This window comes from Aethalodelphis obliquidens, unplaced genomic scaffold, assembly GCF_003676395.1.
Source record: "Aethalodelphis obliquidens isolate GAN/ISIS:26980383/991018 unplaced genomic scaffold, ASM367639v1 scaffold14, whole genome shotgun sequence".
Taxonomy (NCBI): Eukaryota; Metazoa; Chordata; class Mammalia; order Artiodactyla; family Delphinidae; genus Aethalodelphis; species Aethalodelphis obliquidens.
The window spans coordinates 23,904,461-23,930,282 of NW_020837958.1; the positions used below are offsets into that span (position 1 = coordinate 23,904,461).

Genomic DNA, 25,822 nt, shown 5'->3' on the forward strand with positions numbered 1-25,822 from the left:
CTAGAAAATGGGGAGTTTGAGCTTATCTATACTGTTTTATCAATCTACCAATTATTCCTTTTTGGCTCATTTCCAGAAATTGGTTTTCAATTAGACTAAATTTCTTATTGTTTTAAAATATTTATGCCTGACCTGGACACACAACCTCTCGAGAACTGGTAAATAAAAGAAGTATATTTGATCACTAAAGATATGGGCCAATCAGACTATTTTTGACTAGAAATTGAAGCAAAGCACTGAACTCACCATAGATTAGTCTATGTTTAGATTCCATTCAGAGCAACTGGAGCTGGTGGGCACCAGAGCTTACTGCCAACATCCACACCACCCCTCACATCACCACTTGCTTCTTGAGTAGCTACCATTAGAAAGAAATGACCAATCTCTTTACAGAAAGAAACAGGAGGGGCACGTTCTAATGCCACTCTATTTAGCTAATGGAACAATTATAATGTAAGATTTTTTTTTAAATACTGGTTTGACTTCTGAATGATATCCAATATGGCATTTTTCTTATTCATTAAAGGCCAAGATACCCTCAGCAACAATGGGTGACAGACCTTTTTTTTTACCTAGGATGAGATGTCAAAGACAGACCTTCCCTAATAAATGAAGTAGAGAATCAGAGCTGAAATAAAATAGAGTCAAAATTGGAGCGAAGCCTTTAAAAGAAAGAGGAGAAGCATAATGCATGAGGGGCATTGGTTCCTCAGCCAATGTAACTTCCTCAGCCAGAGTAACTTCCAACTCTTAGCATAAAGAAATTGAGCTACTGATTAGGTGCTGAATTACTGAACCTGTCTAAATACATTACTTTTGCTTATCAGTTTTCTTTTCTTTTCTTTTTTGTAGCATCAGATGGCTATTCATGAATTACTATTTATGATGTATTAATATGGGTGCTAAAATATTTCCTTATTGATATACAACTGCATTTCTCTCTACATCAGCAAATCCTGCCCAAGAAGCTAAATCATAATCAGAAAAAGGCTTCACAACATTATCTTTATAATACTTGATCTTCATATAGTAGTCCTAAAAAATTGGTAACATTTTATCAGTAAAAAGGTTATATTATATTAAGAATACTTTTCAGGTTAGCTACCTATGGTTGGCATGCTAATGCTTACTAGTGCTTACTAAATCACATAGAAATACACATGTATAAAACTTAAATTTAGAATATTCAATGAACAAAACTAGCCCTTTTCATGACTGTGTTACGTGATTTGACATTTCCTATAATCTAAATTTAACAAATATTGGTTGAATTTGTTTCAATTATGAGCTATGTTGACCTGTTTTTGAAAACTTGCTGAGGTTTACAGTCATAGCTATAATTCAGTTGAAATTTGAAGATAAGAAAAGATAAGGAAAAGAAAATAAATCATAGATGGAGGAAGTAGCAATAATTTCTAAATCAGGGAATATGCATGGAGTAAAGAAAACAATCATGATTGATACCAAATTAGTTTTGTTGAATAGGGACTCATAAAATAATCTTGTTGGTCGAAGGGAGGTGAGATGGAGAACAAGAATAGGAATATACACCATAATAAAGTTCTTACTTCCATTGCACCTAAAAGATTTGCACTCTCTCCAATGCTTTCTTCTATGTACCTACGTTCTTCATTTGTAATAGTAGGATGCTTTGCAGGACTCTCATAAGACACCAAAAGCCAAAACATGTACCAGATCATTCCAAAGCTTCCTGAAAGCAAAAGTTCAAAAGGAAAAGCCATCATAAATACTTCCATTTAACAGTCATTTACTGGAATAAAACTACAATAATCTTGTGATATTCCATAGAATATGAATTCAAGCTTATGTTTCTCCAAATGAATCTAGCCATCTTTGCTTGTCTTTTGCCACCAGACTTCAAGCATCCTGAAGATTAGTCCTGTAGTTTTATCTCTTTGTCACTATTAAATAATGTGGATACACAGGCAATTCACAATAAACAATTATTGAATGGTGTAATTTGGAACATGTTCATACAACCAACAAAGATTTACTGAGAAGCTACTCTTCCAGGCACTCTGCTGAGTGAGAGAAATATGATAAGCAAGACAAAACTCCTGTCCTCAAAAAATTTCTCTAGGAGTGAATCCTTTTATTTTTGTCTGTCTTTAATACGTTCCAGTGGTCTGCATTTCCAGGGAAAAGAAATGCTTGTTTCCCTCTCCTGTTAGCACTTCCAGATCTAGTAAACAGACTATTAAATAAAATCTAGAAGAATATTTTAGCCTGAATAACTATTATACATGAAAAATGGGCTTCTGTAATTAATGTGATAACATTCAGCAGTTTATGTGACTGTATACCACAGCACATACTATTGCCTATTGATCATTGTTTGGGCAGATGAAAGTTATGAATTCCAATATAATAAATATACTACTGCAAGTTCTTTTTCATCCCTTTATATAGCACTCTCACCATTAAAATATACCCTTATTGTGCAATATAAATCTGAAGCATTAATAATAGAAAACTTTCACATAATTTATTCTGGTTTCCCAGCAACTGGCCATTTCATTTCTGCCTCATGCTGTTCTATTTCCCCCCTGGGTAACAAAATAAATGCCCCTGACCTCTATAATACTGTTTTGGGTTTTTTTTTTGACTGTTCAATCTCCAAGTGTTCCTGAATACCATAACTTCTGATGTGCTGTGCCCTTTTAATTACTGAACATGACAGCAAACACTATTTGGAATCAGATGGTGTATGAAAATTTGGTATAGTGTAGCAGTTATGGAGTATGGCTCTTCCCAGATGAGAATCCTGGCTGTGTCACTCATTAGCTACATCTTCTAATCAGTAACTAAATCCCTGAAAATCTCCGCTATGAAATAATTCCTTTTTTTAATAAGATTGTTGCAAACAGAAGTTAAAGGAGGTAATACATAAAGCAACTAGCACAGAGGATGGCACAAAATAAGCACTCAATAAATGAGAACTCTTGTAATTTAGTAATAATTATCATTTCCACTAACTGAATACATCTAAAATGCCAGACACTCTGCTAATTGCTATATATGCATTATATTTTTTTAACTTAAGCTGCCATATGGGTCTTATCTCATTAATTTTTAAAATATGAATATTGAATGTGTGGCTCAAAGACCAAATTTTTGTTACACACAGCAAGTAAACAAGTACAATTATATGACATTTTCAGATTGATATTTAAACTTTGTAGCATTCAATGATAAATATTGAGATATAACTTGAAATAATGAGGTTGGTTGTCATGAGTCCTCTGTGGAAATTAATATTCTTACTTTAAAGCCACATCACATCTTCAATTAAGTAATGGACTAAGGCACAAATCAGAGAATTTAATGGATGGCAATACCAACTTGTAATATATACCCTATAAGTAAGTGCTTTAAACCTCTTTGAATTATGGGCTTTTAAAAAAATCAAACAAAAGGTATGGATTAAAATCTGATAAAAAGACTTCCCTAGAACACAAAAAATATGTACAAGTACATGTATGGCTTACCATTTAGGGCATTCATGAATCCAAAACCCAACCACGGCTTTTTTTTTTAACATCTTTATTGGAGTATAATTGCTTTACAATGTTGTGTTCGTTTCTGCTGTATGACAAAGTGAATCAGCTATATGTATACATACATCCCCATACGCCCTCCCTCTTGAGTCTCCCTCCCACCCTCCCTATCCCACCCCTCTAGGTGGTCACAAAGCACCGAGCTGATGTCCCTGTGCTATGCAGTTGCTTCCCGAAGTGAATGAGTAGCACTGACACATATACACTACCAAATGTAAAATAGATAGCTAGTGGGAACCAACCATGGCTTTTGAACCAGGATAAGAGACCCTACCACAAAGTACATTTAACAACATTCTGCAAATACAAGAACTTGCTTTAATGAGAACGTTTCAAAATTAGAATGGATCATAGCAAATTTGGAAGCAGCCAGGTCCTGTTCTGCTCACCATGACTTCATTAATCTTTCAGATTCTCCTGCCCATGTTCAAAAATGGTATTAATCAGTGACAACATCAGTTGGAATCCAGATCTCTTATATTTCTTCTTTCCTTTTTATTAAAAAAGAATCTCTTAAGAGAGAGACTACAGGGATACTTTCAAGTACCATGCTTCCAGGTTCTGGTTAGAAAGTGAACAGAAGGGGAGTTTGGACTTTGGGTTTCGTGTCAGTTTTTTCCACTTAATCTTCTTTAATTCTGGGGAAATATGGACTAAAATGTGCTGCTGCTGCAGCTGACTGCTAATAGTTCATCACAAAACTGAATTTTTGCATTAGCGCTAATATCACCTTTCAGCTTTCTACCCCTATTGAGTCTTGAGGAAGCAGGATTAGGGAAATGACCAAAAAAGCAGTAGCTGAAAAAGAGAAGTGGGTGCTTCCCAGCTTCTTCCTCCTAATCAGCTTTGAATCAAGAGCTAATTTAATTATTTCATAATCAAGGACAACACATACCATACATTACAAAGTTTCCATCAGCAATGTGGTTGCTTTGAAAAACAAAAAATAACAGTGTAGAGAAAATCACAGAGATAAAACATTTTCCTTGATCTTCTCAGAATAAAAGGAAAGGAATCTTAACGAAAAAATAATAATTAGCAAACACAATATAGTCACTGATCTATCTTACTGTTTTAGTTTATGCACATTTCTTTTAACTCTATTGTATAGAAATGCAACATACCATAGACATAGAATACTGAAGACCAGCCAGTATACTGTACAAGAATGCCAGCTAAAGGCATTGCAATCACAGCTCCAGCATAGGAACCTAAAGTAGAAGAGAAAATGGGAGGAAGGTAAGTGAAATCAATAAAATTCTTGACTTCATTTCATGTTTCTTGGTTGGATCACACAAACACACCCTTGCACACTTGGGTGTGTGTGCACTCACACCCATGCACATCCAAACACATACATATGTCTATGTACTTAGCCTTAGGAGTACAAGACTACACAAGTGAATATTACCTACTTACCCAAGTCAGATATATAAAAACAATACAATACTATAATTTAAAAAAACATTTAAAAGACTATAATAAAAATTATTCATGAGTATATTTGAAAACCAGATGAAATGAACAAACTACTATAAAATACAAAATGTAAGAAGGAATAGAGGATTTGAGGAGACCAATAATAATTACAGAAATTGAAACGGTGGGTCAAAAACCTTTCCTCACGTATACATACAGACACACCACAAATGGTTTTACAGGTGAGCTTTACCAACTTCCAACTCTTATCAAAGTTGTTCCTAAGCTTTTGCCGGCCATAACTATATCTGCACATAATACTCACCACAAAAGGAGGTGGTTGCCAGTCTACTCCTCTCTAGAGGAGGGGCCCATTTGCTCCATATCCCATGACATGCTGGGTAGGTGACGCCCTATGATGGGAGAAGATATCCATCACCATTTAGGATGCAGGATCATTGGAAAATAAGTACATTCACTTCTCTGATGCAATGCTGTTTCCTTAGAATGGGTGCAAGGTCTTAGGGAAAGCTGCCACTCATGGGCCTTTCTTTGCTCATTCCATGAAATTCCATTTTAAAAACTTTCAGCCCAGACCAGGTAAGACATGGCCTCTTTTTTAGTCAACTGTTCAAATTCTTCCCACCCTTCAAGACTTCCTGCTACCTCAAGTTTCTTCTGATTAAGGCCAAACAAAAGATCCTCTATTACTCAGTTCATCTGCAATTCTGAACAGTTAGAGTAATTTGAGACACATTTTTGTGAGGCGTTAAACTCAGTTATTCCTAACTATAAGGAATCCCTACAGAGGATGGTGACGCTTAGATCCTTGAAGGTCATACTTCCTGAAATTAATGTCTAGAACTTAAAACCTTAAAAATATTCTTTTTCTGTTATCTTGATCCTATCATTTCTTTTTTCTTTATGGAGAGACAGGAAATTGTTTTCAGTGCCTTAACACTTTATCTGGCTTGTCTACTCCCACCATACTTCATGGAAAGAGAAGGGGCAACAGGTACGCCATTCTCAAGTTTTTAAATGATGTTCTTTCAAAGGCTACAGGCTGATGGAGCAAAAGTCAATCATTAGAGTTAGACGCCAAAAGTATACATTCAATGAAATGTTTTAGTGAAAACTCAGATCGTGATTTAAAGCCAACAGGGACTTGTTATAAAACTCTCCAAAGGTATTAATTCAAGGTTATCACCAGCAGAGGATGGACTCAAAATTTTTATCACAGCACATTAACAAAAGTGCCTGTTGTTTTTTTTTTAAGTCAAATAGTCACTAGACATTTCTTTAACACCACTAAATTCTAGAGAAGTGGGGTAAGCTGTCACAGTTGTAGTTTGTCATCATTTAAAGACATCTGATTTCTAATTTTCCAATTTTTTTAGCACTCTGTAGACACAACCTAATAAAATATATTTATTTGTAGATCAAAACAAAGATAATCTTCTGATTCTTACTAGCATGCCAACCTTAAAATGATGTCATCCTGTAGTTGCATACCTCAACAAGTCCCTGCAGTATCCTAACAAAGATGACACACCCATAATGCACTCTGGCTGCTGATGGGATTAGCATATTCAGGGTAGAGGTAAGAAGTATGGCAGCTCCAAAAACCCTGAAAAATAAAAGGAATTAATAGATCTACATTTCTCAGATCAAGGTTAATTGCAAGCAATTTTAAGGTAGACTGTTTTATTCTAAAAGAATAAGAATGTTCTGAACTTGATTGGCTAGCCACTGCAAATAGATACTTGGACTACCTTGCATTGCTATATCATTTGAAGCACAAGAAATAAAAGAAGGACCCAATAAATCTGGTTATACTTAATTTTTTCACTTTCTTCACAGACCTAATTACAAATTGCAAATAGATAATTAATCATTGTATATGTTTTTGGTCTATATATCAGTCTACAATGTAAGGTGCTTAAGGGCAAGAACTTGTTTTTTAGATACACTTTTGTATCTCTAATGCATAGCACAGTGCCTGATACATAGTAGATACTCACTGAAGAGTTGTTGAAGAAATAATAAATGCCTAAATGGAATTGTAACTCATGTGATACCATGAAGTATGGTAAATATGATTCCATTCATAAAATTTTATGAAACAAATCTCATGATCAGCTCCCTCAGGACATGTTTATAATAGAAATCATGATCACTTAATATATCTATCTCAGGTTTGTCTGTCTTTTTGTGTAGATGGGTAGGTGGTGGGATTCTGTCTGAGGCACACCTGCCCTTGCATACATATAAACAACAATTCAAAATTGCTAACACTTTTATCCATCTGCAAGTAAAAATTCCATTTCATCATCAACCGAAAAATCTTCCATAATGCTAATACCAAGCAAGAAAAACATCCCCTTAACTGGGCAAATTTAGAAATATTTTCTGGCAAAGAAATTTGGGGACACATTATATCTAATGAGCTAAGCTGTGTGTTCTGTGCAAGTTTTTTCAAGTCAAACTTTGAGCCTTGGATTCAGTCAAGATTGGTTGCCTCATAGAAGCTCTCATTTTTCCAAGGGCCCATTGAAATGTAACTGTTAAAGACATGAGTTTCTGAAAGAGGTCTTGATCATTATTAATTTGCTCCTGAAATTTGAGAAATGGCTTTATGAAGGGCTGAAGTGGATCAGCTCTTTTTCTATGAATCATAGACTGGGCCAAATACATTTATTTACTTGATGTAGCCTAATATGTACCTGTCCTCAATGGCTTCTCTTCAGAGGTAACTAGTCACTCAGGAGGTGAATATTCTGTTCCATTCTTCCTCTGTGCTGTTTGCTAAATAGGTATCTTTGAGTTTGAGTCAAAGAATAACTTATTTCCTAAATGTTGAGCACAAAATAGAAACTTTCTATTCCTAGAAATGATTATTCTCATTAAAATGCCACACATGCAGTGATATTAAACTTCTGCCAAATATGGATTTATTTTTTAGAAAATAAATGCAAAAATCCCATAACCTGTCTTTATAAAATAAAAATCCAAAATTGTTATTTAAATTGATTTAAAATGTATTTTCATGCTTGATTACTTTCAAGTTAAAGGAATTTTCACCTCTTTTAAGACTGAAATACGCATGTTCTTGTGTGCAAACCCCAGAACACTTTGGAGGTTTCCTTTAGGGCTGAGAGGAACTAGATAGAAGGAAATGTATGTAGCAAGTTTCCTGGACCTAGTGGTAAATGGTACCTGATCCCAAAGCCCAATGAAGAAAACATATTTTCCCCCTGTTCTGGGAGTTTGAATGTTGAACATGTACAACAGAGAGGACGAAGGCAGAAAGTGCAGATGACACAGGAGTTCTGGGCATATGGGTAGGCTGTCTTGATACTGAAAAACCAGTGTTGAGAGTATCTTTCTGTAGATCCATCCCATTTTGCTTATTATGCTTGATAATAATGAGACTGGGGCTGCTTAAGACATCAAGGATAAAGAGAACCAGAGCTACATGGTGCTAAAGGATTTTCAAAATTGTCTATATGAGTTATGCATCCACCCCATTCAGCCCTTTGGAAGAATTCCTTCAAACTGTCATCTATGAACCAGCTGCATTAGAATTCCCTGGAGTGCTATTAAAAATGCAGATTTCTCACTCCAGACTTTCCAAACCAGAATGTGCTAAGAGTGAAGCCTGGAAATCTGTTCTAATAAGTAGTCCAGGTGCTAATTTTGCATGCTAAGTTTTACAAAAAAAATAAAAACAACAAAAAAAACACTGTACTTTTTAAAATCCAGGTTTATCTAACATGTGTCTTTTCTAATACTGTACTTATTTTGAAAGAATGATGCATGATGTTTATTTTCTATGAATATAGCTTTTAATCATCAGTTTCTTTCTCCCTATTTGAAAGAGTTTAAAATACTGCTATCTCTAGATAAACTAGAGAGAGATGAATTTTATCCATTCTTTAGCTCAAGGTTTCTCAACCTCCACACATTGATATTTTAGGATGGTTAATTCTTTGCTGTGGGATGTAGTCCTGTGCATTGTATCATGTTAACAGCACCCCTGACCTTTATGCACTATATGCCGGTAGCACATGCCTCCAAGTTGTGACAACCAAAAATGTCTCCAGCAATTGCAAAATATCCCTTGGGGGATAAAATCACCTGCTAGTAGAGCTGAATCAATTATGAACTATTTGTTACTCAACTCATACTATAGTCAGAGCTAAATTTAATAAGTGCTTATTTAACTTGCTAGACAGGACACGAACATTTCACATGCCATAAAACCCACAACCATCTAACAACCTAATGACATGGGCATTATTAATACACCCATTTTATAGATGAAGAAACTAAACCTGAGATAAGTGAAATCACTTGCCCAAGTTGTTAACCAGCTCTAGGTAGAGGAGCCTTGTTTCAAATCTAGTCTGATTCCAAAGTCAGTGGGTTTTGCCACTGGGATTTATACCTAATTATGCACATAATATGTAGTTAGTAATGTGGTTCAGTATTCTAACCATAAATTTAAATAATCATCTTCACAAAGCTACCTGAAATCACACTACTATTCCTGAGATAAAATGTCAATAGATCACTTTAGATGTTTATTTTCCACTCTTACCCTGAATATAGTTTCCAATTATATAATCTATGACATTTCTAAATGCTTCCTACTTTTAACTTTCTTAATCTGTTTAACAATCCATTTTCATTATTAGTGGCCATTGCATCATAAAAATGGATTGACTGGGCTTCCCTGGTGGCACAGTGGTTGAGAATCTGCCTGCCAATGCAGGGAATACGGGTTCGAGCCCTGGTCTGGGAAGATCCCACATGCCGTGGAGCAACTAGGCCCATGAGTCACAACTACTGAGCCTGCGCGTCTGGAGCCCGTGCTCCACAATAAAAGAGGCCGCGATAGTGAGAGGCCCGCGCACCGCGATGAAGAGTGGCCCCTGCTCACCGCAACTAGAGAAAGCCCTCGCACAGAAACGAAGACCCAACACAGCCATAAATAAATAAATAAATAAATAAATAAATAAATAAATAAATAAATAAATAAATGAATGGATTGACTTTTTTCTAACTATTTAAGAATACAATCCATCGAAATTTTCAGAACCTAGTCTTCTTTTCTAATTTCATGAAAATGATATCCAAATCAACAGCCAAGTTATTAAAATTATGGTTACCAAAATTCTTGGCCAATATGGGAAGACTTTATACTTTTTCTTGATGTACTACTTACAGCCCAAACTGAAGCAGCCACTTCATTCAACACTCATTTATGCATTCACACTCCAAACCTCTGTGAGACTATATTTAAGGTACTGTGTGGAGGAGAAGGGAGCTACAATTTACAGAGCACTTACTATACTTTCTCCACCTACATTAATTCACTTAATCCTCACAACAACTCTCTGAGTTACACTTTCTTTTCATTTTATAAATCAGAGAATAGAGACAGACTGTGTAAGAAAAAAGCAAGCAATAGAGCTGATATTTGAATCCAGAACTGTCAGATATGGAAATCTGTAAATGTGCGCTCTTTCATCTACATGATGCAACTAGGCAGCTAGAAAAAGGCAAGGATGTCCTTGGTGTAATAGAAAAAAAAGAGAAAGACAAGTGGCCAAGAGACAACATATGCCAAAGGCCAAAACAAGAGTACAAATGGAAAGCAAAGGAGAGAAAAGTCCATTCCAGCTGGGGTGACGAGGAAACAAGTCCATCAGGAGGAAACTTTAAAGTTGGGCTTTGGAAGATTAATCTAAAAATGAATGAAGAAATTCCAAAGAGGAAATGGATCAGCAAAGTTTTGAAACATAGAAGAGATTAAATTACATACCAAAAACTCGGGCAGTATTGGAAATGGCTGGACACAGTAGTACACGTGAGTAGAAGTAAGAACGTCAGGAGTGAGGTGATGAAAAGGGAAGTTGTGAAGAGGGTTTGATGAAATGTAGATAGGATAAGGAAGGCAAGAGAAGAGACCATAAATCCATGACATCTTGGAGATGATGGAGTTTAGGTTGATCATAGAGGGAAATCAATTATGCCCCTAAAGTCAAGTAAGTATGAAGCTTACTGAAATTGAGAAGAGAGGAAACTATGAAGTCAGGGAGACAGAAGGTGACCAGCATGCGTGTAAGTTCAAGTAAGATGAAGGCTTGCAGGGGAGTAAAGGGGCCAAGGTCAATAAAGTTGGTAAAGAAAAAGAAGATGACATAAATATTGTACAGAAATTTTTGTAAAACTTTAGCTTTATTGCTTAATAACTATGTGACTGGAAAGTTACTTAATCTCTCTAGGCTTCTGATTCCTTGTCTATAAAAAGGGCAGTGCTGTGTAATGGTCTAGAGCATGGTTACTAGGCCAGACATCTGGGATTCAAAGCCCATTTCTGTTACTTATTAGTTGAGTGATCTTCAACAGTTTATTTGACTATCTATGCTTCATTCCTCATCTACAAAACATGGATATTTACAGAACCTATGAGTTATTACAAATTAAGCACCCAGAAGAATGTCTGGCATATCCTAATCATTTAAGAGGTATTAGTTGTTCAATGATTATATTAATCTATTATATTTCATAGGATTGCTGTGAGGCTAAATGAAATAATATACCTAAAAGGCTTAGTCTGGTGCCTGGCACATAAAAATAAATCCATAAATGTGAGTCAGTCAAGTAGAAATAATCATAGCCAATGGTGTTATGCTAGTGTGTGCCAGACACTATTCTAAATTCTCATTTTAATCTAACAACTATATTAGAGGGCCACCACTACTATTCTTATTTCACAGATAAAATAACCAAGTCCCAGTGAGTTAAATACGTTGCTAAGGTCACATAGACATTAAGTGGGGAACTATGATTTGTAATGACTCAGTCTGATTGTAGATCCTAGGTATTTAACCACTAAGCTCTATTGCACTTTAATAGGGGCAGAACTCATACTAGCACTAATCGTGCCAGCAGCAACAGATAAAATAACAAAAACTCTGAAAGACCAAAACATTATTGAAAGATGGATTGTCAAAGCAGTGGTGAGTGAGAGCAGAATTCTACTCTATCCTTCCTATGGTTTGTTTGTTTGTTTATTTATTTAGTATAGTTGACTTACAACATTATACTAGTTTCAGGTGTACAACATAGTGATTCAATATTTTTATAGATTAAACTCCATACAAAGTTATTATAAAATAATGCCTATAGTCTCTGTGCTGTACTTACATGCTTGTAACTTATTTAATTTATACCTAGTAGTTGGCTTTGAAGTAAGTAGTTAAATGGAGAGGCCCATTTCAGGAGGGTTGTCTTTTTATGAACAAAATCTAAGCTTCACAAAAGAAGTGGAAGAAATAGTAAAACTGAGTACAGAAAAGAAGTTCTAGGATATAACATAGTTCAGCACTATGATTTCCAGAGTTCCTCACGTATGATCAGCACCTTAGGAAGCTTGTTCAAACACGGAGTGCTGGGTGCCAGAGCTTCTGATTCCCTAGGTTTGCACGGTGCCTGAGAATCTGCATTTCTAACAAGTTCCCTGGTGAGGCTGATGTTGCTTTTCCTGATATTAGAATAATTGATTTAGCAGTACTATGCTAGATATTCCCCCAGCCATCACAGAAGAGACAGATCTGGGGCAAGGGACAGGCCCAGAGAGAACAGAGCTTGTCACCACAGCTGAAGTAAGAGCCTTAACTTTTATTATAGAGGGGAGCAGCATGGGTGGAATGGAAACACCTGCTGAAAAGGACAATGTCCCTTATAAAACACAAATCATAATTAGATCATTTGATCAGGACCCAAAGTGAAGTTCTTTGACCTGGTTTTGATTGTCTTCATTAACCAAATTGACCGAGCAGCTGCCATATTTTTCTTGGGGACATATAAACAGCATGACATAACATTAGTTAAGAATACACGTTCTATGGTTACACTGTATGAATTCAATTTCCAACTCTAATTTCTTACTATGTCTGACCTTGTTGTGCAAGTTGTTAATACTTGAGTTCTCTAAGCCTTACCTTCTCCATTTGTAAAATGGAGATAATATGTCTTCATAATTCAAGGGATTATCATGAAGATTAAATAAATCAGTTATGAAAGGAGACAGTATCTGGTTAACAGTAAGTAGTTTATAGTATCAGTTATCATGATATAGAAATTCCCTAACATTCAACAGAGTTTTCAGAGAAGTTTTATTCTCTGTCTTTTTCTTCCAGAATGTTTTTGCCCTAATTAATAATGCTATTTCTGTGACCATGGATTCAAAGTCATTCTGTATTATCCTGAAATTCTAGAAGCTTAAAGTGCATGAATTCTAGCTCTCATTCTGAGGGCATATAGAATTGATTAAAATGCATCAGCCTCTCCATCTGTGCCTCAACAGTCCATCTAAAATACCTGACAGGAAACAAACAAACAAAAATTGACAGCCTTCTTCAGATCAATTTTACTTGTCTTGGAATCCCCACAGACTTGCCCCCAATACCTACCCACCATACACGCACGCATGCCTTTCTTTTCCAGCTAATTGCCTCTCTCAGATATTCCTAAAGCACTGTAGATCATTTTTATAAGACTTAACCCAAGATATCATGTGTTCCTCCATCCCCCACGTTATCTGTGTCTCTTGGAGGGCACAGTCTAGGTCTTTCATTTCTTCAAACTCCTTGATGGTAGCAGAATACTTTGCTTGTGGCATGCTCTTAAGAAATGATCACCAGTTACTTTTTTATAAAGATTTTAAATCGAGGGAAATGAAATCTTCCCTTCCTGAGATATACGTAGGTGATAACAGGTATTTTTTTCTTTGAGCTTTCTTTATCCCAATAGCCTTAAAATCAATTGACCATTTATTTGTTCTCGAGTTTTTAATGGGGACAAACTGCTGTTCTGGGTATCCTAACAATCTAGGAAGCTGAGTTACTCTCATAGAATAACTATAGGATGGTAGCTATGGACTATAGAATTTAGAGTACTCCTGTGGATAAATCCTCACTTGAAATAGTTGCTGAGTTCAAGTACATGACCCAGTCTGGCCTCATCCTTAAGTCTTCCAGACAACATTGTGGAATCTCCTGAAACCAACTGCCATTACACTTTCTGTTCAGCACAACATCCTCATTAGCTTTTGAAACCACTGTCTTTGAAGCTCTGCTTTCAAAATTAAACTAGGTGGTAATGCTTCAGAGGTGATATATTGTTCTCTTAAAGAATCTCTCCATTTATCAATATTTAACATAGTTGTGTATGTTGTATTATGCTTGATAGTCATGATTTTTGTTTGGCTTGATGTTACAAAAACAAATATAAGCATTGAATATATTTTTGATAACTCAACAGAAGGAAATAGATTACATACTAAGAAACATTTAATATTCATGTGAGTTTTATTTTCCCTAGCACCAGTCTCTGACACACAATTACATTTCACAGCAATATTGCCCTGAAAATATTACCCAGCATTACCTGTTTTTCAAGTTTATCAAAAGACTTGTCTAAAAATCAAAACCATGCAAATAAATAGATATTTTAAATTATTCCACAGCTGTGCTGCTCTTTCCTATGGACCTAGCCCAGCACTAAGTAATATAGTAATTTTTTAAAAGAGACTATAAAATAGATTTTTTTAAAGAACATACACACAAATCTATCCAATAGGAAAAATATATTTAGTAAAGAAGCACATCATTTGAAATCAGACATACTGGGGTTCATATGCCAGATCTTCCTCTTACCAGATAGTGATCTTTGGGAAAATAACTCTGCTATTCTCTGTTCAGTTCTCTCATCAGTAAACCAAGTATAATAATGTCTGCCTTATAGAGTTGCTATAAGGAAGAATGATGATATGTATAAAAAGTTTAGTGATACATATATTTATTATTCTATTTAATTCTAATTGCATCTGCCTCCTGAAATGGAAAACTAAGGCAATTATGAAGACAATTTATATTTCATATCCTCTCTCTTCCCACCCCCAATACAAATGTACTGTTTAGGGTGAGGTAGAAATTTTATACCTCAATGATCTACTTCACATTGATTGAAAAGCTCTTCTGATATTCACTCACCCCTTTCCATTTCACATAATTAGAGTGTCTCTTCTGTGTTTCCATGCAATGGAGCTGGCTTTCTATTTTTCCCCATTTTAATCTAAAAGCTAGATTTCTGGACTCTTTTTAACTATGGATTAGGAGAAGGCTGTTCTCTACTCCATCATATAAATTAAACAGTCATGTTACTGCTTGACGTCAGGAGGCTCAAAGGGAAAATTTGTGCTGTTTTTCAGATTCATTTTTACAATCTTTGTGTCTTTTGAAATTCCACTGTGGATTTTTTCAGGTGCATTTTTCAATGCCTCGCCATAGGTTAAATGTTAAACTTTAAAACATATCAAATAATAATGTAGTTTATCTGAGAATGTTTTAATGAATTGGTGATTATAGAATAGACATTTAAGACTCTATTCAGTATAATTAACCAATTACACATTTGTAAAATTAATCCAATTTCTGATTTATAGCCTGGGTTTTCCATTTGTTTTGTTTTTTGCTTTATAATCCATTTCAGTTAAGAAACTCACATAAGGTCTGATCACTGCTTCTTCCAAATAAAGGTGAATAATGTGAAGAAAAATAAAGAAATATTATATTTTATATTAAAAAACTTTTTTAGAAATAAATTCCCCCAAATAAATATTTTTCCATTTTTAAATAAATTTTTGATTTTCTGGCTTGTAAATCTAGGTTATCTATAATATCAGGCAGTATTTATATCAGTATATGTAATATCAGGCAGTATATTTATATCAGTGTACTTATATTTATGTTAATACCATATATAAAAATAAACCATCAGTGAAAATTCTAGCAAATTACACGAATTTTTTAGCAATAAATGAAACTAATATATTGCTTTTGCTGAACAAATAGTCAAACTATCTAATTAATAATTAGATAAATATTGCTGAACTTGAAGTTCCAAGTAATAAGAAGAATCTCAACTAAAATGATATTTTATTCTGTTTAAAGCCCTTCTCCTTATAATTGGCAGCTAAAGTGCTACCTTAAAAACCCACTCCTGGTGCAAACATAAGTAAGTAACTGGGTTGAGAAAGAAAAGCAAAGAAATGTGCAAACTAAATATGAAAAATCTTAACTTTTCTGTGCCTGAAGAACAGGATTAGAAACTGATGGGTGCTCTAAATGTCTCAAAGAACATCGTTACAATTTCTGTGAAATGAAATAAGAGCCATTTGCTTATTAAGATTGATTTTCAAAACGATAAACCACTTGAAAGCTACTTAAAATTGTTTTCCTCATGATTTCTCTTGCAGCAAATGACATACTAAGATGAATTCAATTTGCTTATTTTCAAGTTAAAACCTCATTTTACTTGTTTCTTTTCTGCTTGTTATATACACACACACACACATACGTACACTCCAGTGTTCTTAAAGTGATTATATGTAAGATAATATAATCATTTCACACTGTAAGACAAAAAAGGGAAAAGAAGTGTGTGTGTGTGTGTGTGTGTGTGTGTGAGAGAGAGAGAGAGAGAGAGAGAGAGAGAGAGAGAGAAGATAGAGAGAGGGATAGGAGGTTCTATATTACCAAACGGATTGCCAGAATTGAGAGGCATATAGTATCCCTGATACAGAAATGTTTGGAAAAGCAAATGCAGTTGCTGAGAACCGGCATCACGCCCTGCCTGATGATTAACATTCATTGTGACCCAGAGTGAGTTAGCTGTGAAATTCCCAGTCAGCTTCTTTTTCTATGACCCATAGCCACAAACAACCTCACATATCACGCCCACCCGACAAGGATTTGCCCGGAAGATGTGACAGGAACACTGGTGACTTGTCATTTCTACAGATGATATCTATTTTCCCGGAATCAATCAATCAGTTTCCATTTGCGTAGGGACTTGTCACTTAACAGGAATCTAGTGTTCCTCACCCCAGGTGTGGCACTAATCCTCTTCTAGAGGGTCTGCAGGAATAGACTGATTCAGGCTGTTTAATGGATTTAATCTAATCAAATCAGGACTCCAGTGCCTCCCTTTGTCACATCTGATGCCCCCATTCCCAAATTAAAAAAGGAATACACAAGCACAAGCCAGCCCTCTGGGTCCCTTGGTACCTCATTATGTTGTAAAAATGACTTCATCACTCATGACAGAGAAATTAGACAGCCCCAACAGTGGCATATGGCAGCGGGAGAATCATTCTACCAGCTGCCCACCTGACTCTCTCCTCCCTCAAAATCACGTCCCTCCCCCCAGAGGCTGCTTCTGCACTGCAGTAGTAGGCTGTGGCAGCCGCAGGGGAAGGCAGACCTAGTAAGGGTGGGAGGAGAGGAGAATGGAAGGAGAGAGAAGCGTGTGTCAGCAAACCACGTGCAAGCCCTTAGGGACCCCTCCTCCCAGATACATCTATTCATCTGCTGGAAAGGGTATTTTCTTTTGTCAGAAGAAAAGAAGGCCTCTTCTGCATTGCCCCAGATACCTAACCTATAGAGCCCACAATGGGAAGATGGCTAGATGTTTGATAGGCAGCTAGATGAGTGAAATAGAGATAGTCACCTCTGGCCCTGAAAGACTGGAGGACTATAAACCAATTCCATCATAGCAGGATGGTGGTTTCTTGCAGCAGGCTTTATGAAAATAATCTGAATTATTTTCTCACCAAAAGGAATTTGCAAATATTTCTCACTGGAAGTGTTAAGAAACCCCTGCTTGCAATCCACGTTACAATGGATAAGTAAGTGTAGAGGAAAAAAGATGATAGGAGAGAGAGGGAGAGAGGGAGAGAGGGAGAGAGGGAGAGAGGGAGAGAGGGAGAGGGAGACAGTGTTTGGTGATGAGACTTAAGAATCTATTTCCAATGCTTATTACTATATATAAAGCACATCTTCATTATTTTATTTCTGTGAAAGAAAAATGACAGAATAACACCAGTAAAATTATTTCTTTCTGGACTTAAAATATGAAGATGTGTTTAAAATATCTTTGTTCATCTTCCTAAAGATCATTCTCACATTTTCATAATCAGGCAAGCCATATATTTACCTAAAGTATATCAAATTCCACTTACATAAATGCAAATGCACATTAGTAAACAGTTCTATAATCCATGTATTAAAATTTGTTCATTTTTAAGTATAAATCTTCTCTTTTTTACATCAGTAGTACAAACTGAGCTGTATCATCAAAATTGCAAGGAAGAACCTCTTCTTTCTTGCAGACAAAAGTTTTAAACTATCCCAGTCACGCTCAAACCTCTGCAATCTTCTAGAAGCTCAGACTCCCAAAGGGCTGCATCAGGAGAAAAAGTTCCAAATACCACGTTTTTTCCTCCAGAAAAATCACACTATTTGTCTAAGTATTTATCAAGTTTGGATTTTGCCTTTTGCAGGGGAAAGAACAGAAGCACTCACGTTATGGCCAAATCATTTGGGAGCCAGTACACACACAAAAATACAGTATGTTTCTCCTGCCACAAAAATCTAAGAATCCCTTGGGCCTGCTAAAGCCTTCTCTCTCTAATTCGTGGATTTCTGTCCTGGATTTGGGACATGATAGATTGCAGGCACTCATTCAGAGAGCAGAGCACTCATTTCAGCTTGCTACTGAAAGTGAACTTTGCGATAAAGCACATAATATGAGGCAGGGATGATAAATTTCAACGTAGAGAGAGCCTGTGGTCATGTATTACTGGACACCTGAGTTTTAGTCACAATCTCTTTGTGACTTTGAGCCAGTCACTGCCTCCCTGATTCTCTATTTCCTTTCCTGGTGGATAAAGTGAGAGGATTGGATTAGATGAGCCCTGTCCAGGTCTAATATGGGTTCTTTCTGTTATAGGGAGTTCACTATATGCTACACATACATGTGATCCTCAGTCTCTTATCTGAATAAAGAACTGTTTTCTCTTTAACAAAAGTCAAGTTAGAAACTCAAGAAATACCTGAAAAGGTAAAATGTTGCACTTGGAACTGAACCCTCTTTGAATAAAGGATAGGGGTGGGGGAAATAATCTTTAATTTTCATCAGAGAAGACTAACCTCAAACTTAAATGGATTTCTCTAAGCACATTTATAATGCCTGGCCAGAATTCAAAGATTGCGTGCACTGAAATACTAGCACTCTCTACACTCTTGGCTATAAGTAATTTTTTAAGACAGCCCTTTACAAGCCTTCAAATGAGACTTATGACATTTTCAGTGAACAATAATTTTAATTGTGAAGTGTGTATGGGAAAATAATTTTAAAGGCAGAAATCTGACATGTGAAAAGAGGTATTTTTATCGCAATAGAAATAATCTTTTTGCATTACTAATACTTACAGCAAATTTAAACACAAGTGATATCGAGTGATCACAAGAGGTTTTTTCTTTCAATTTTTTCTGAATTAAGATGTGATTGAAAATAAATGATAACAGCCAACAATTATTGAGTGCCAGGCATATCTAAGAACTTTACACATATTCTCTTAATTAGCTGTCATGATACTCATATCAGGTAGATAGTTTGATTAGCTCCCTTTTACAGAAATGCAAACTGAGGCTCAGAGATGTTAAATAATGTTTTAAGTCATTCAGTTATTAAGTAATACATTCAGAAGTCTGAACCCATGCCATTTGGCTTTAGATCCTGTATCTTAACCACTATGTAATATTGCCTTTTGTAAAAGGTGCAAAACACCTTGTTGTGATGTTTATTTCATTTATTCCACAAGTATCTATTATGGGTCAGGGTCTCTTTGGATAGAGCAGTGTAAATAACAAGGACAAAACTGCTTGCACTCATGGAGCTTACATTTTATTGTAGGAAGGCAGTTATTTCTTAGTTATAGATCAGAAAGAAAAATAGCGGTATGATAGCTGGCAATAGTGTTACATAAATAATTAAAGCAGAGTTGGGAAGTCAGGAGGACAGGAGCAGAACAGGGAAATTTTTTAAATAGGGCTTAAATAATATTGCCACCTAGACAGAGGCAAGAATAGTCTTTGTGAATACAATATCATCCATTAAAAATATAGTGTTGACCAAACTTCCTTTGGTAAATCTGAACCTCTTTGGTTATGCCTTTGTAAATATTGTGTTGTTTCTCCCACTAAATACTTGACCAGGTTCCTCATCACTCTCTAAATGCAAGATAAAGATAGTTTTTTTTAGCAATTTCACGTTCATAAATTTTTGAGTTACTGTAAGCCCTATGCTCTTTATTGTTTAAAGACAAAATTAATTTGCCTCCAATACCTTCTTATCACTGTATTAAATGTTCTCATCTTAAACATTACAGATTTTGTGAGGAATCTTCCTTTGATTCCCCACTCTAAAGCCCTCCATGGATTTGACTAAATTCTCCGGCCCAGGATGTGCATTAGCCCTTTAAGGAAAGGCAAAAGAAAAAAATGATGCAAGAGGTCTCCCTGAGACCCAGTTTCCTTTCGCCACTACTCTCCCACCTTCTCTCCTCATTGAGCAGGACAGCAAGCATACTTAGAATAGGACAAGAAGAAGGACCAAGAATCTGTATTCTGACCAAGAGTAGGGCTGCTTTTGCTTAATCCATGAAATGGAGAAGCCAAATTATCATTTGTTTTTCATTGAGAAATCTGCCAGGAAGTGTAACCAGAAGCCCTTCTCTCTAGAGGAACTGTCTCCACGCACTTCAGTTCCTCTGCTCTAGTTCCACCCACAATGCTGATGGCAAACACTTTCCAAAATGAGCTTCTTTTACACCTAGAGGGAAAGGACTCTGTCCCCAGTATCTCACCCAAGGGAAATCTTGTTCTATTATTAAATGATCTATAGGGAAGGGAGAATGGGTATACAATGCCTGTAGGTGGAAAACTGGTCTTGCTGTGTTGTTTTTACTGTTTTTGAAAAAGGAAATATACATCTTTCAAGCAAATTCTAAAAATCTTTAAAATTTTGTGTTAAAAAAGTCTTCCAAGATAAAATTCTATGTAGCATGTATAGGACTAATTGGACATTCACCAACTTGTCAATAAAGGTGTTTCTGGGTGATTACATTATTTATGATTTTTTATTATCCTCTTTTTAATATATTTTTATTTGATATGTAATACTTTTATAATCAGAAAAGGGAATGTTATACATTTTAAACCTGTTTTCACAGGAGGCTGTATATTTCTCACTGTATGTTTTGTAATATTATTTTCAAAATAAAGCAAGTATGTAAAAATCTTAAAATGTGATAAGGAAGTGAATCTATACTCTTCTATCTGTTCACAAGATTTTACAATAAATTTTGACTTTATTTTCTCAGCCTTGGAGAATACAAAGCATTGTGTATGAAAATATTGTTTCTCTTCCCTAAATATCCACTTAAAGGTAAGGTGATTTTGGATTCAAATAATAATTCTAAAATTCAGAAAATTTTTCCCTTGAGGAAAATCTACCAAACAAATTAGAACCTGAGTCAACATCAGTCTTTTCTTTACTAAACATGACACAAATGCTAGCAATGAACTTGATTTTTTTTTTTTTTTAACTAAGAAAACCTGTTTACTGACCTCCCAGTGTTAGAAAGAGGGAATGCTGGAGCATCCCTGGTGTTTTTTCCTGGCAGGAAAATGTTAGCATTTTAACATTTGGCAAGCTGAAGGTTTTGACTCTGAAAAAAAACTTAAAGGCATAGCCATTATATTTTTATTTCACATTTTATTGAGTTTCCTTTTTTCTTTTTTTGGTGACTTGTTGGATGTTTTCCCAATGAAGTGAAAATATTTTACATATGTATGTTTGGAGTATCTTTCTGGGAAGTTTGTTTTGCTTTAGAAAATATTTTTAGGAAAAAAAGAGATTCGAGACACTGCATTTTGGATATAAAAGTCAAAACTCTAACATGTTCATTACCAGTAATATTCCTTTACATTTTTCTGCCTTATATCAATTTTTAAAATTTATCCCATCCATAAAATTGGGTTCTCTACACAGTTAATAATTTTCAGTTTAAACTGATTCATTTTTAAAAAGAATATTTTTTCTCCTGTTGGGTCTGAGTATTAACCATAATCATGTCAAGGTAAAGATGATATTCAAAAGGCACTATTCCTAATCTATTGCACTCTCCTCTCGACATTTTGAAGGCCAGTCCAAAAATCCTCACCCTAGGGGCATTAAGCCTAAAATAAATTTCCAAGAATCTCTCCCTAGGCCTTGGAGATGACTGAGAAATCTTGCACAGGAAAACACCTCTGGTGAATGGATTGTAGGTGACAAAAGCCAGGGAAGGGGCCTTGGAGATCTCACTGAGGGATGGGGAGAGACCAGTTTAGGAAAGCAAAGAGGAGATCAAGGCTAGAGAGGTGCCCAGTTCTAGATTACTTCCCAGGAAAACTTGACCTTTTGCGGGGAGCGAGAGGGGTGAAGTCATAGGTACAGGGTCTGAAAGAAGGCCCAAAGTCTTTATTTGGGGTCTCTATGTAGCAATAACTGAAAGGGCGGAGTGCATCTTTTCTTTCTCAGCTTAACACTTAGGTTCAAGAAGCATTTCGTTTTATTTATCAAAATACACACAATGAAGCAAATGAAGCTGTCTCTCACAGTCGGCGTGCCAGGCTGTGCTCCTTGACACCCCCATCCCATCAGTCCTTTCGCCTCGTATTTCGGGGTGCCTCTGCAGGTGGCGCTGGGGGCACTGCTGAGGGCTGGCGCTAGGACCTCGGCTGCAGCCACCACCGCGGCCAGGCTGGAGGCCTCTGGCAGCAGCTGAGCGCCTTCCCCACCCCCGCCCCTACTCAGCAGAGCTCATTAACAGGTGGAGTCGCACCCGGGGCGCCTGAAATCCCGCCTGGCTCCATAGAAACAAATCCTGCAGACCCAGAGCACCATCTGGGCGGGCTGTTTTTTGCGCTCTACGGGGAGGTCAGCATCACACGGAGCAGGGGCACCCGAAGGACGTGCACACCAGAGCGCAGTGACGCCCCCCATCCCTTTGTGCGCTCGGCGGCGCCGTCTCTGCTCCCCGGCTCCCCGCCTGGCCTCAGCTCCTAGCAGCCACGGAGGCACGTCGACCATTTCTCGAGAAGCAGGTTACGCCAGGGCAGGGAGGCGGCGGCGACAAAGTGCGCCCGCCGTGGAAAACCCAAATTCTTTGGGGCGCCTTATTCTGGAACGAGGCACAGTGTTCGAGCCCCGCGAGTGGGTTCCAGGGTACTAGGAGACCTCGCCCAGGAGTTCCCCAACCCCGCGGGGCCGTCGCCCCTGCCCGCGGCCTCCGCTGCCCCTCGGAGGGTATAAGTCCCACCTCCCCGAGCCCCCGCCGGGCCCGATGCTTTACCTGTTGGCGGCCAGCCGAGAAGCGATGTAGCCGCCCGGAATCTGGGTGATGATGTAGCCCCAAAAGAAAGAACCGTGGATCATCCCCACGGTCTCCGGGTCCCAGTTGAATTTGGCTTTCTAGGGGAGTAGGAAAACAAAACAAAACAAAAAACAGGTGGAGGGAGAGAGTAGAGTCAGTGCTTGGGCTGAAAATTCATGTTCAGTAATTCTCGGTCGAACAGCCCTCACCGCCCGGGGTACTCCCAGCATTCTGAGCATGGGGGTGGCTTAATTTTCGTTTCCTAACAAAATTGAAGCTGTATCTTCTTACGGAGAAGAAATGCCTCTTTTAACTGAAAAACCGTGCTCGTTTGAAATGGATTGTGATTAATAGCGAAGTTGGGCGCCCTGGCTTTGCTCCCCGACGACTGCCAGGAAGGTCGGATCACCTCTGCGAGCGAGGAGTCATCAGGGCTTGAGTTTGGGAAATGAGGACTCCCCACGAAGGGATTCTGTTCGCTGGCTGGGGAAAGAGACACCTGACGCGGGTCCACTTAGCCGACGCCGACCACGCAGTAGTGGAATCGCTTGGAGAACGGAACCCAGCTGGAGAAATTCTGGGGAAGGGAGGTGGGGAGCTTGGGATGCAAGGTGCTGAAGTCGGAGGACCTAGTAGGAAGGATGGTCCCAGCACAATGGGGATGGGCATAGGCCAGAAAGATTTGGAAAAAGCCCGGGGAAACTGGGGGACTCAGTGGAGGGGAAGGGGTTGTTCAGAGGTGGTCAGAAGAGCGGGAGAGGGTGTGTCTGAAGGTCGGGGCCTAACTCCGCCCTCACCAGCCTGGTCCGCTGCACAAGGTGAACCTTACAGTACACTGGGGAGAACTCTCTGCGCAGGAAAGATGAAAGAGCCCTTATCCGGCCTGGGGAACTGAGGACCCTTATTTTTCCCCCCTTTGAATAAAATTATGAAACCAAACGCACTTTGCACTGTTTCCCGGAATACCCAGGGCCCATCAGCGCTCACAGCTTCCCATCCACAGCCCGTCCCAAATTTTGCATCCCAACCCCCAACCCTCGCTCTGCTTGGCTTACGTTAGCTCAGATCACTAAACAGGAAGTCAGGGCCCACGGGTTTCTGTGACCTTGACGTTGACCCTCCTCTCCCTAAGCGTCACCCAACGCACATCCTAAGATTACGGGACTGGCTTCCCCGTGACCCCGAGACTGTCCTGCGCTGCATCGGCTCCCCTCCGACAGTCAGGTGGGACGCTCCTAAAGACCCCTCGGCTAAAACTGCCGATATGTGTGCACAGTTGTTTGATTTGTTTTTCGATTTCGTTTCATTTTGGTTATGGAGAATGTTGGCGAGAATTGGAAGCCGGGGAAAATTATAACTAACCTGCTGCTCTATTCTTCCGAGTAAAAGAAAATAGTTCGATTTAGATTTAGCGGACAGTATTAAGGACCAATTCCTTGTATAAAATCACTCTCCTCAAAAACCTAGTGAGCCAGATGTTTTATTTTACACTTTGCAGGGGAGAAGAGGAAGGCCCAGAGAACAGAAGAGACTTGCTCCAGCCTGAAAAGGGCTTGATTATACTGTCGCGTCCCAATCTAGAAGGGCAGTGCTCGAGGGGCCGGACAAGCCTTCCTCATTCAATGGGGATAGTGGGGCTCAAACAGGTGAAGTGGCTTTGCGAAACCACAGGGCCAGCTGTTGCCCACCTCCTTGATGACCTTGCCCCCGCGGTGGATGGTGCTGTTGTTGACCATGTCCACGATGGCCACGCCCAGGTTGCAGCGGATGCCGAAGGAGATGCAGAAGCCCAGGCCGCTCATGATGGCGATGATATAGCGACGTGGCAGACCGAAGCACCTGCAGTCGCACAGCGGCGCCTTCTTCTCAGGCACCTCCAGGGGCTTCCCATCCTCCGTCAGCTCGATGGTCTCCCCGGTCTCCTGCTTCTTCTCCAGCACCCTGCGCGGCACACCGTGGGGAGGCAAGGACGCCACGGGTTAGGCACCCCGACGCCGGCCCGTTCCCAGTTCCCAGGACCGGTCAGGACTCGGGGGATGGGCCCTGACCTGCTTCCCCTCCCTCAGGGGTTAGGGGACTGGGGCGCCACCAGGCTTCAGGACCTCCCGGGCTCTCCAGCCTTCTTCCAGGCTCCCTCCCCGCGGCAACATCTCTTCAACTTTAATATCTTCTGTCCTATGGCAACCAGTGCCCATTCCCTCGGGATCCACCCCACAGCGTCTTGATTCACGTACACCGCCTGAGCCTAACTTTCTTGCGGGGTCTGCAGTTTGTGAGGGTGACCCGAAAGCCGCCTTCTCAGCGCCTGTGTAGACACCTCCCGCGTGCAGTGCTCTGCCCAGGCGACAGCCGCTTTCATCCAGCCACCCAGCCTCCCGAGGGCTGCTCCCTGGTGGGCGGGCCCAGGCACAGTCCTGCACCCACGCTACTCCTTCCTTCCCAGCCAAGTTGAAGGTTTCCGGGTTGAGGACACCGGGATCCAACCCCCTCC

The 25,822-nt window shown here is 38.5% G+C and overlaps 1 protein-coding gene across 1 annotated transcript in view; it reads right to left on the reverse strand.

The window, feature by feature from the left end:
• The window catches only part of SLC17A6 (solute carrier family 17 member 6), a 37,589-nt gene that overhangs the window by 9,363 nt on the left and 2,404 nt on the right, over nt 1-25,822 (reverse strand). The window contains exons 2-7 of the mRNA XM_027115698.1: nt 25,020-25,272; nt 23,311-23,429; nt 6,510-6,624; nt 5,323-5,410; nt 4,703-4,789; nt 1,569-1,711 (exon numbers count right to left, since the gene is read on the reverse strand). Coding sequence (XP_026971499.1) covers nt 1,569-1,711; nt 4,703-4,789; nt 5,323-5,410; nt 6,510-6,624; nt 23,311-23,429; nt 25,020-25,272 — 805 coding nt within the window. The remainder of the gene's footprint in view (nt 1-1,568; nt 1,712-4,702; nt 4,790-5,322; nt 5,411-6,509; nt 6,625-23,310; nt 23,430-25,019; nt 25,273-25,822) is intronic.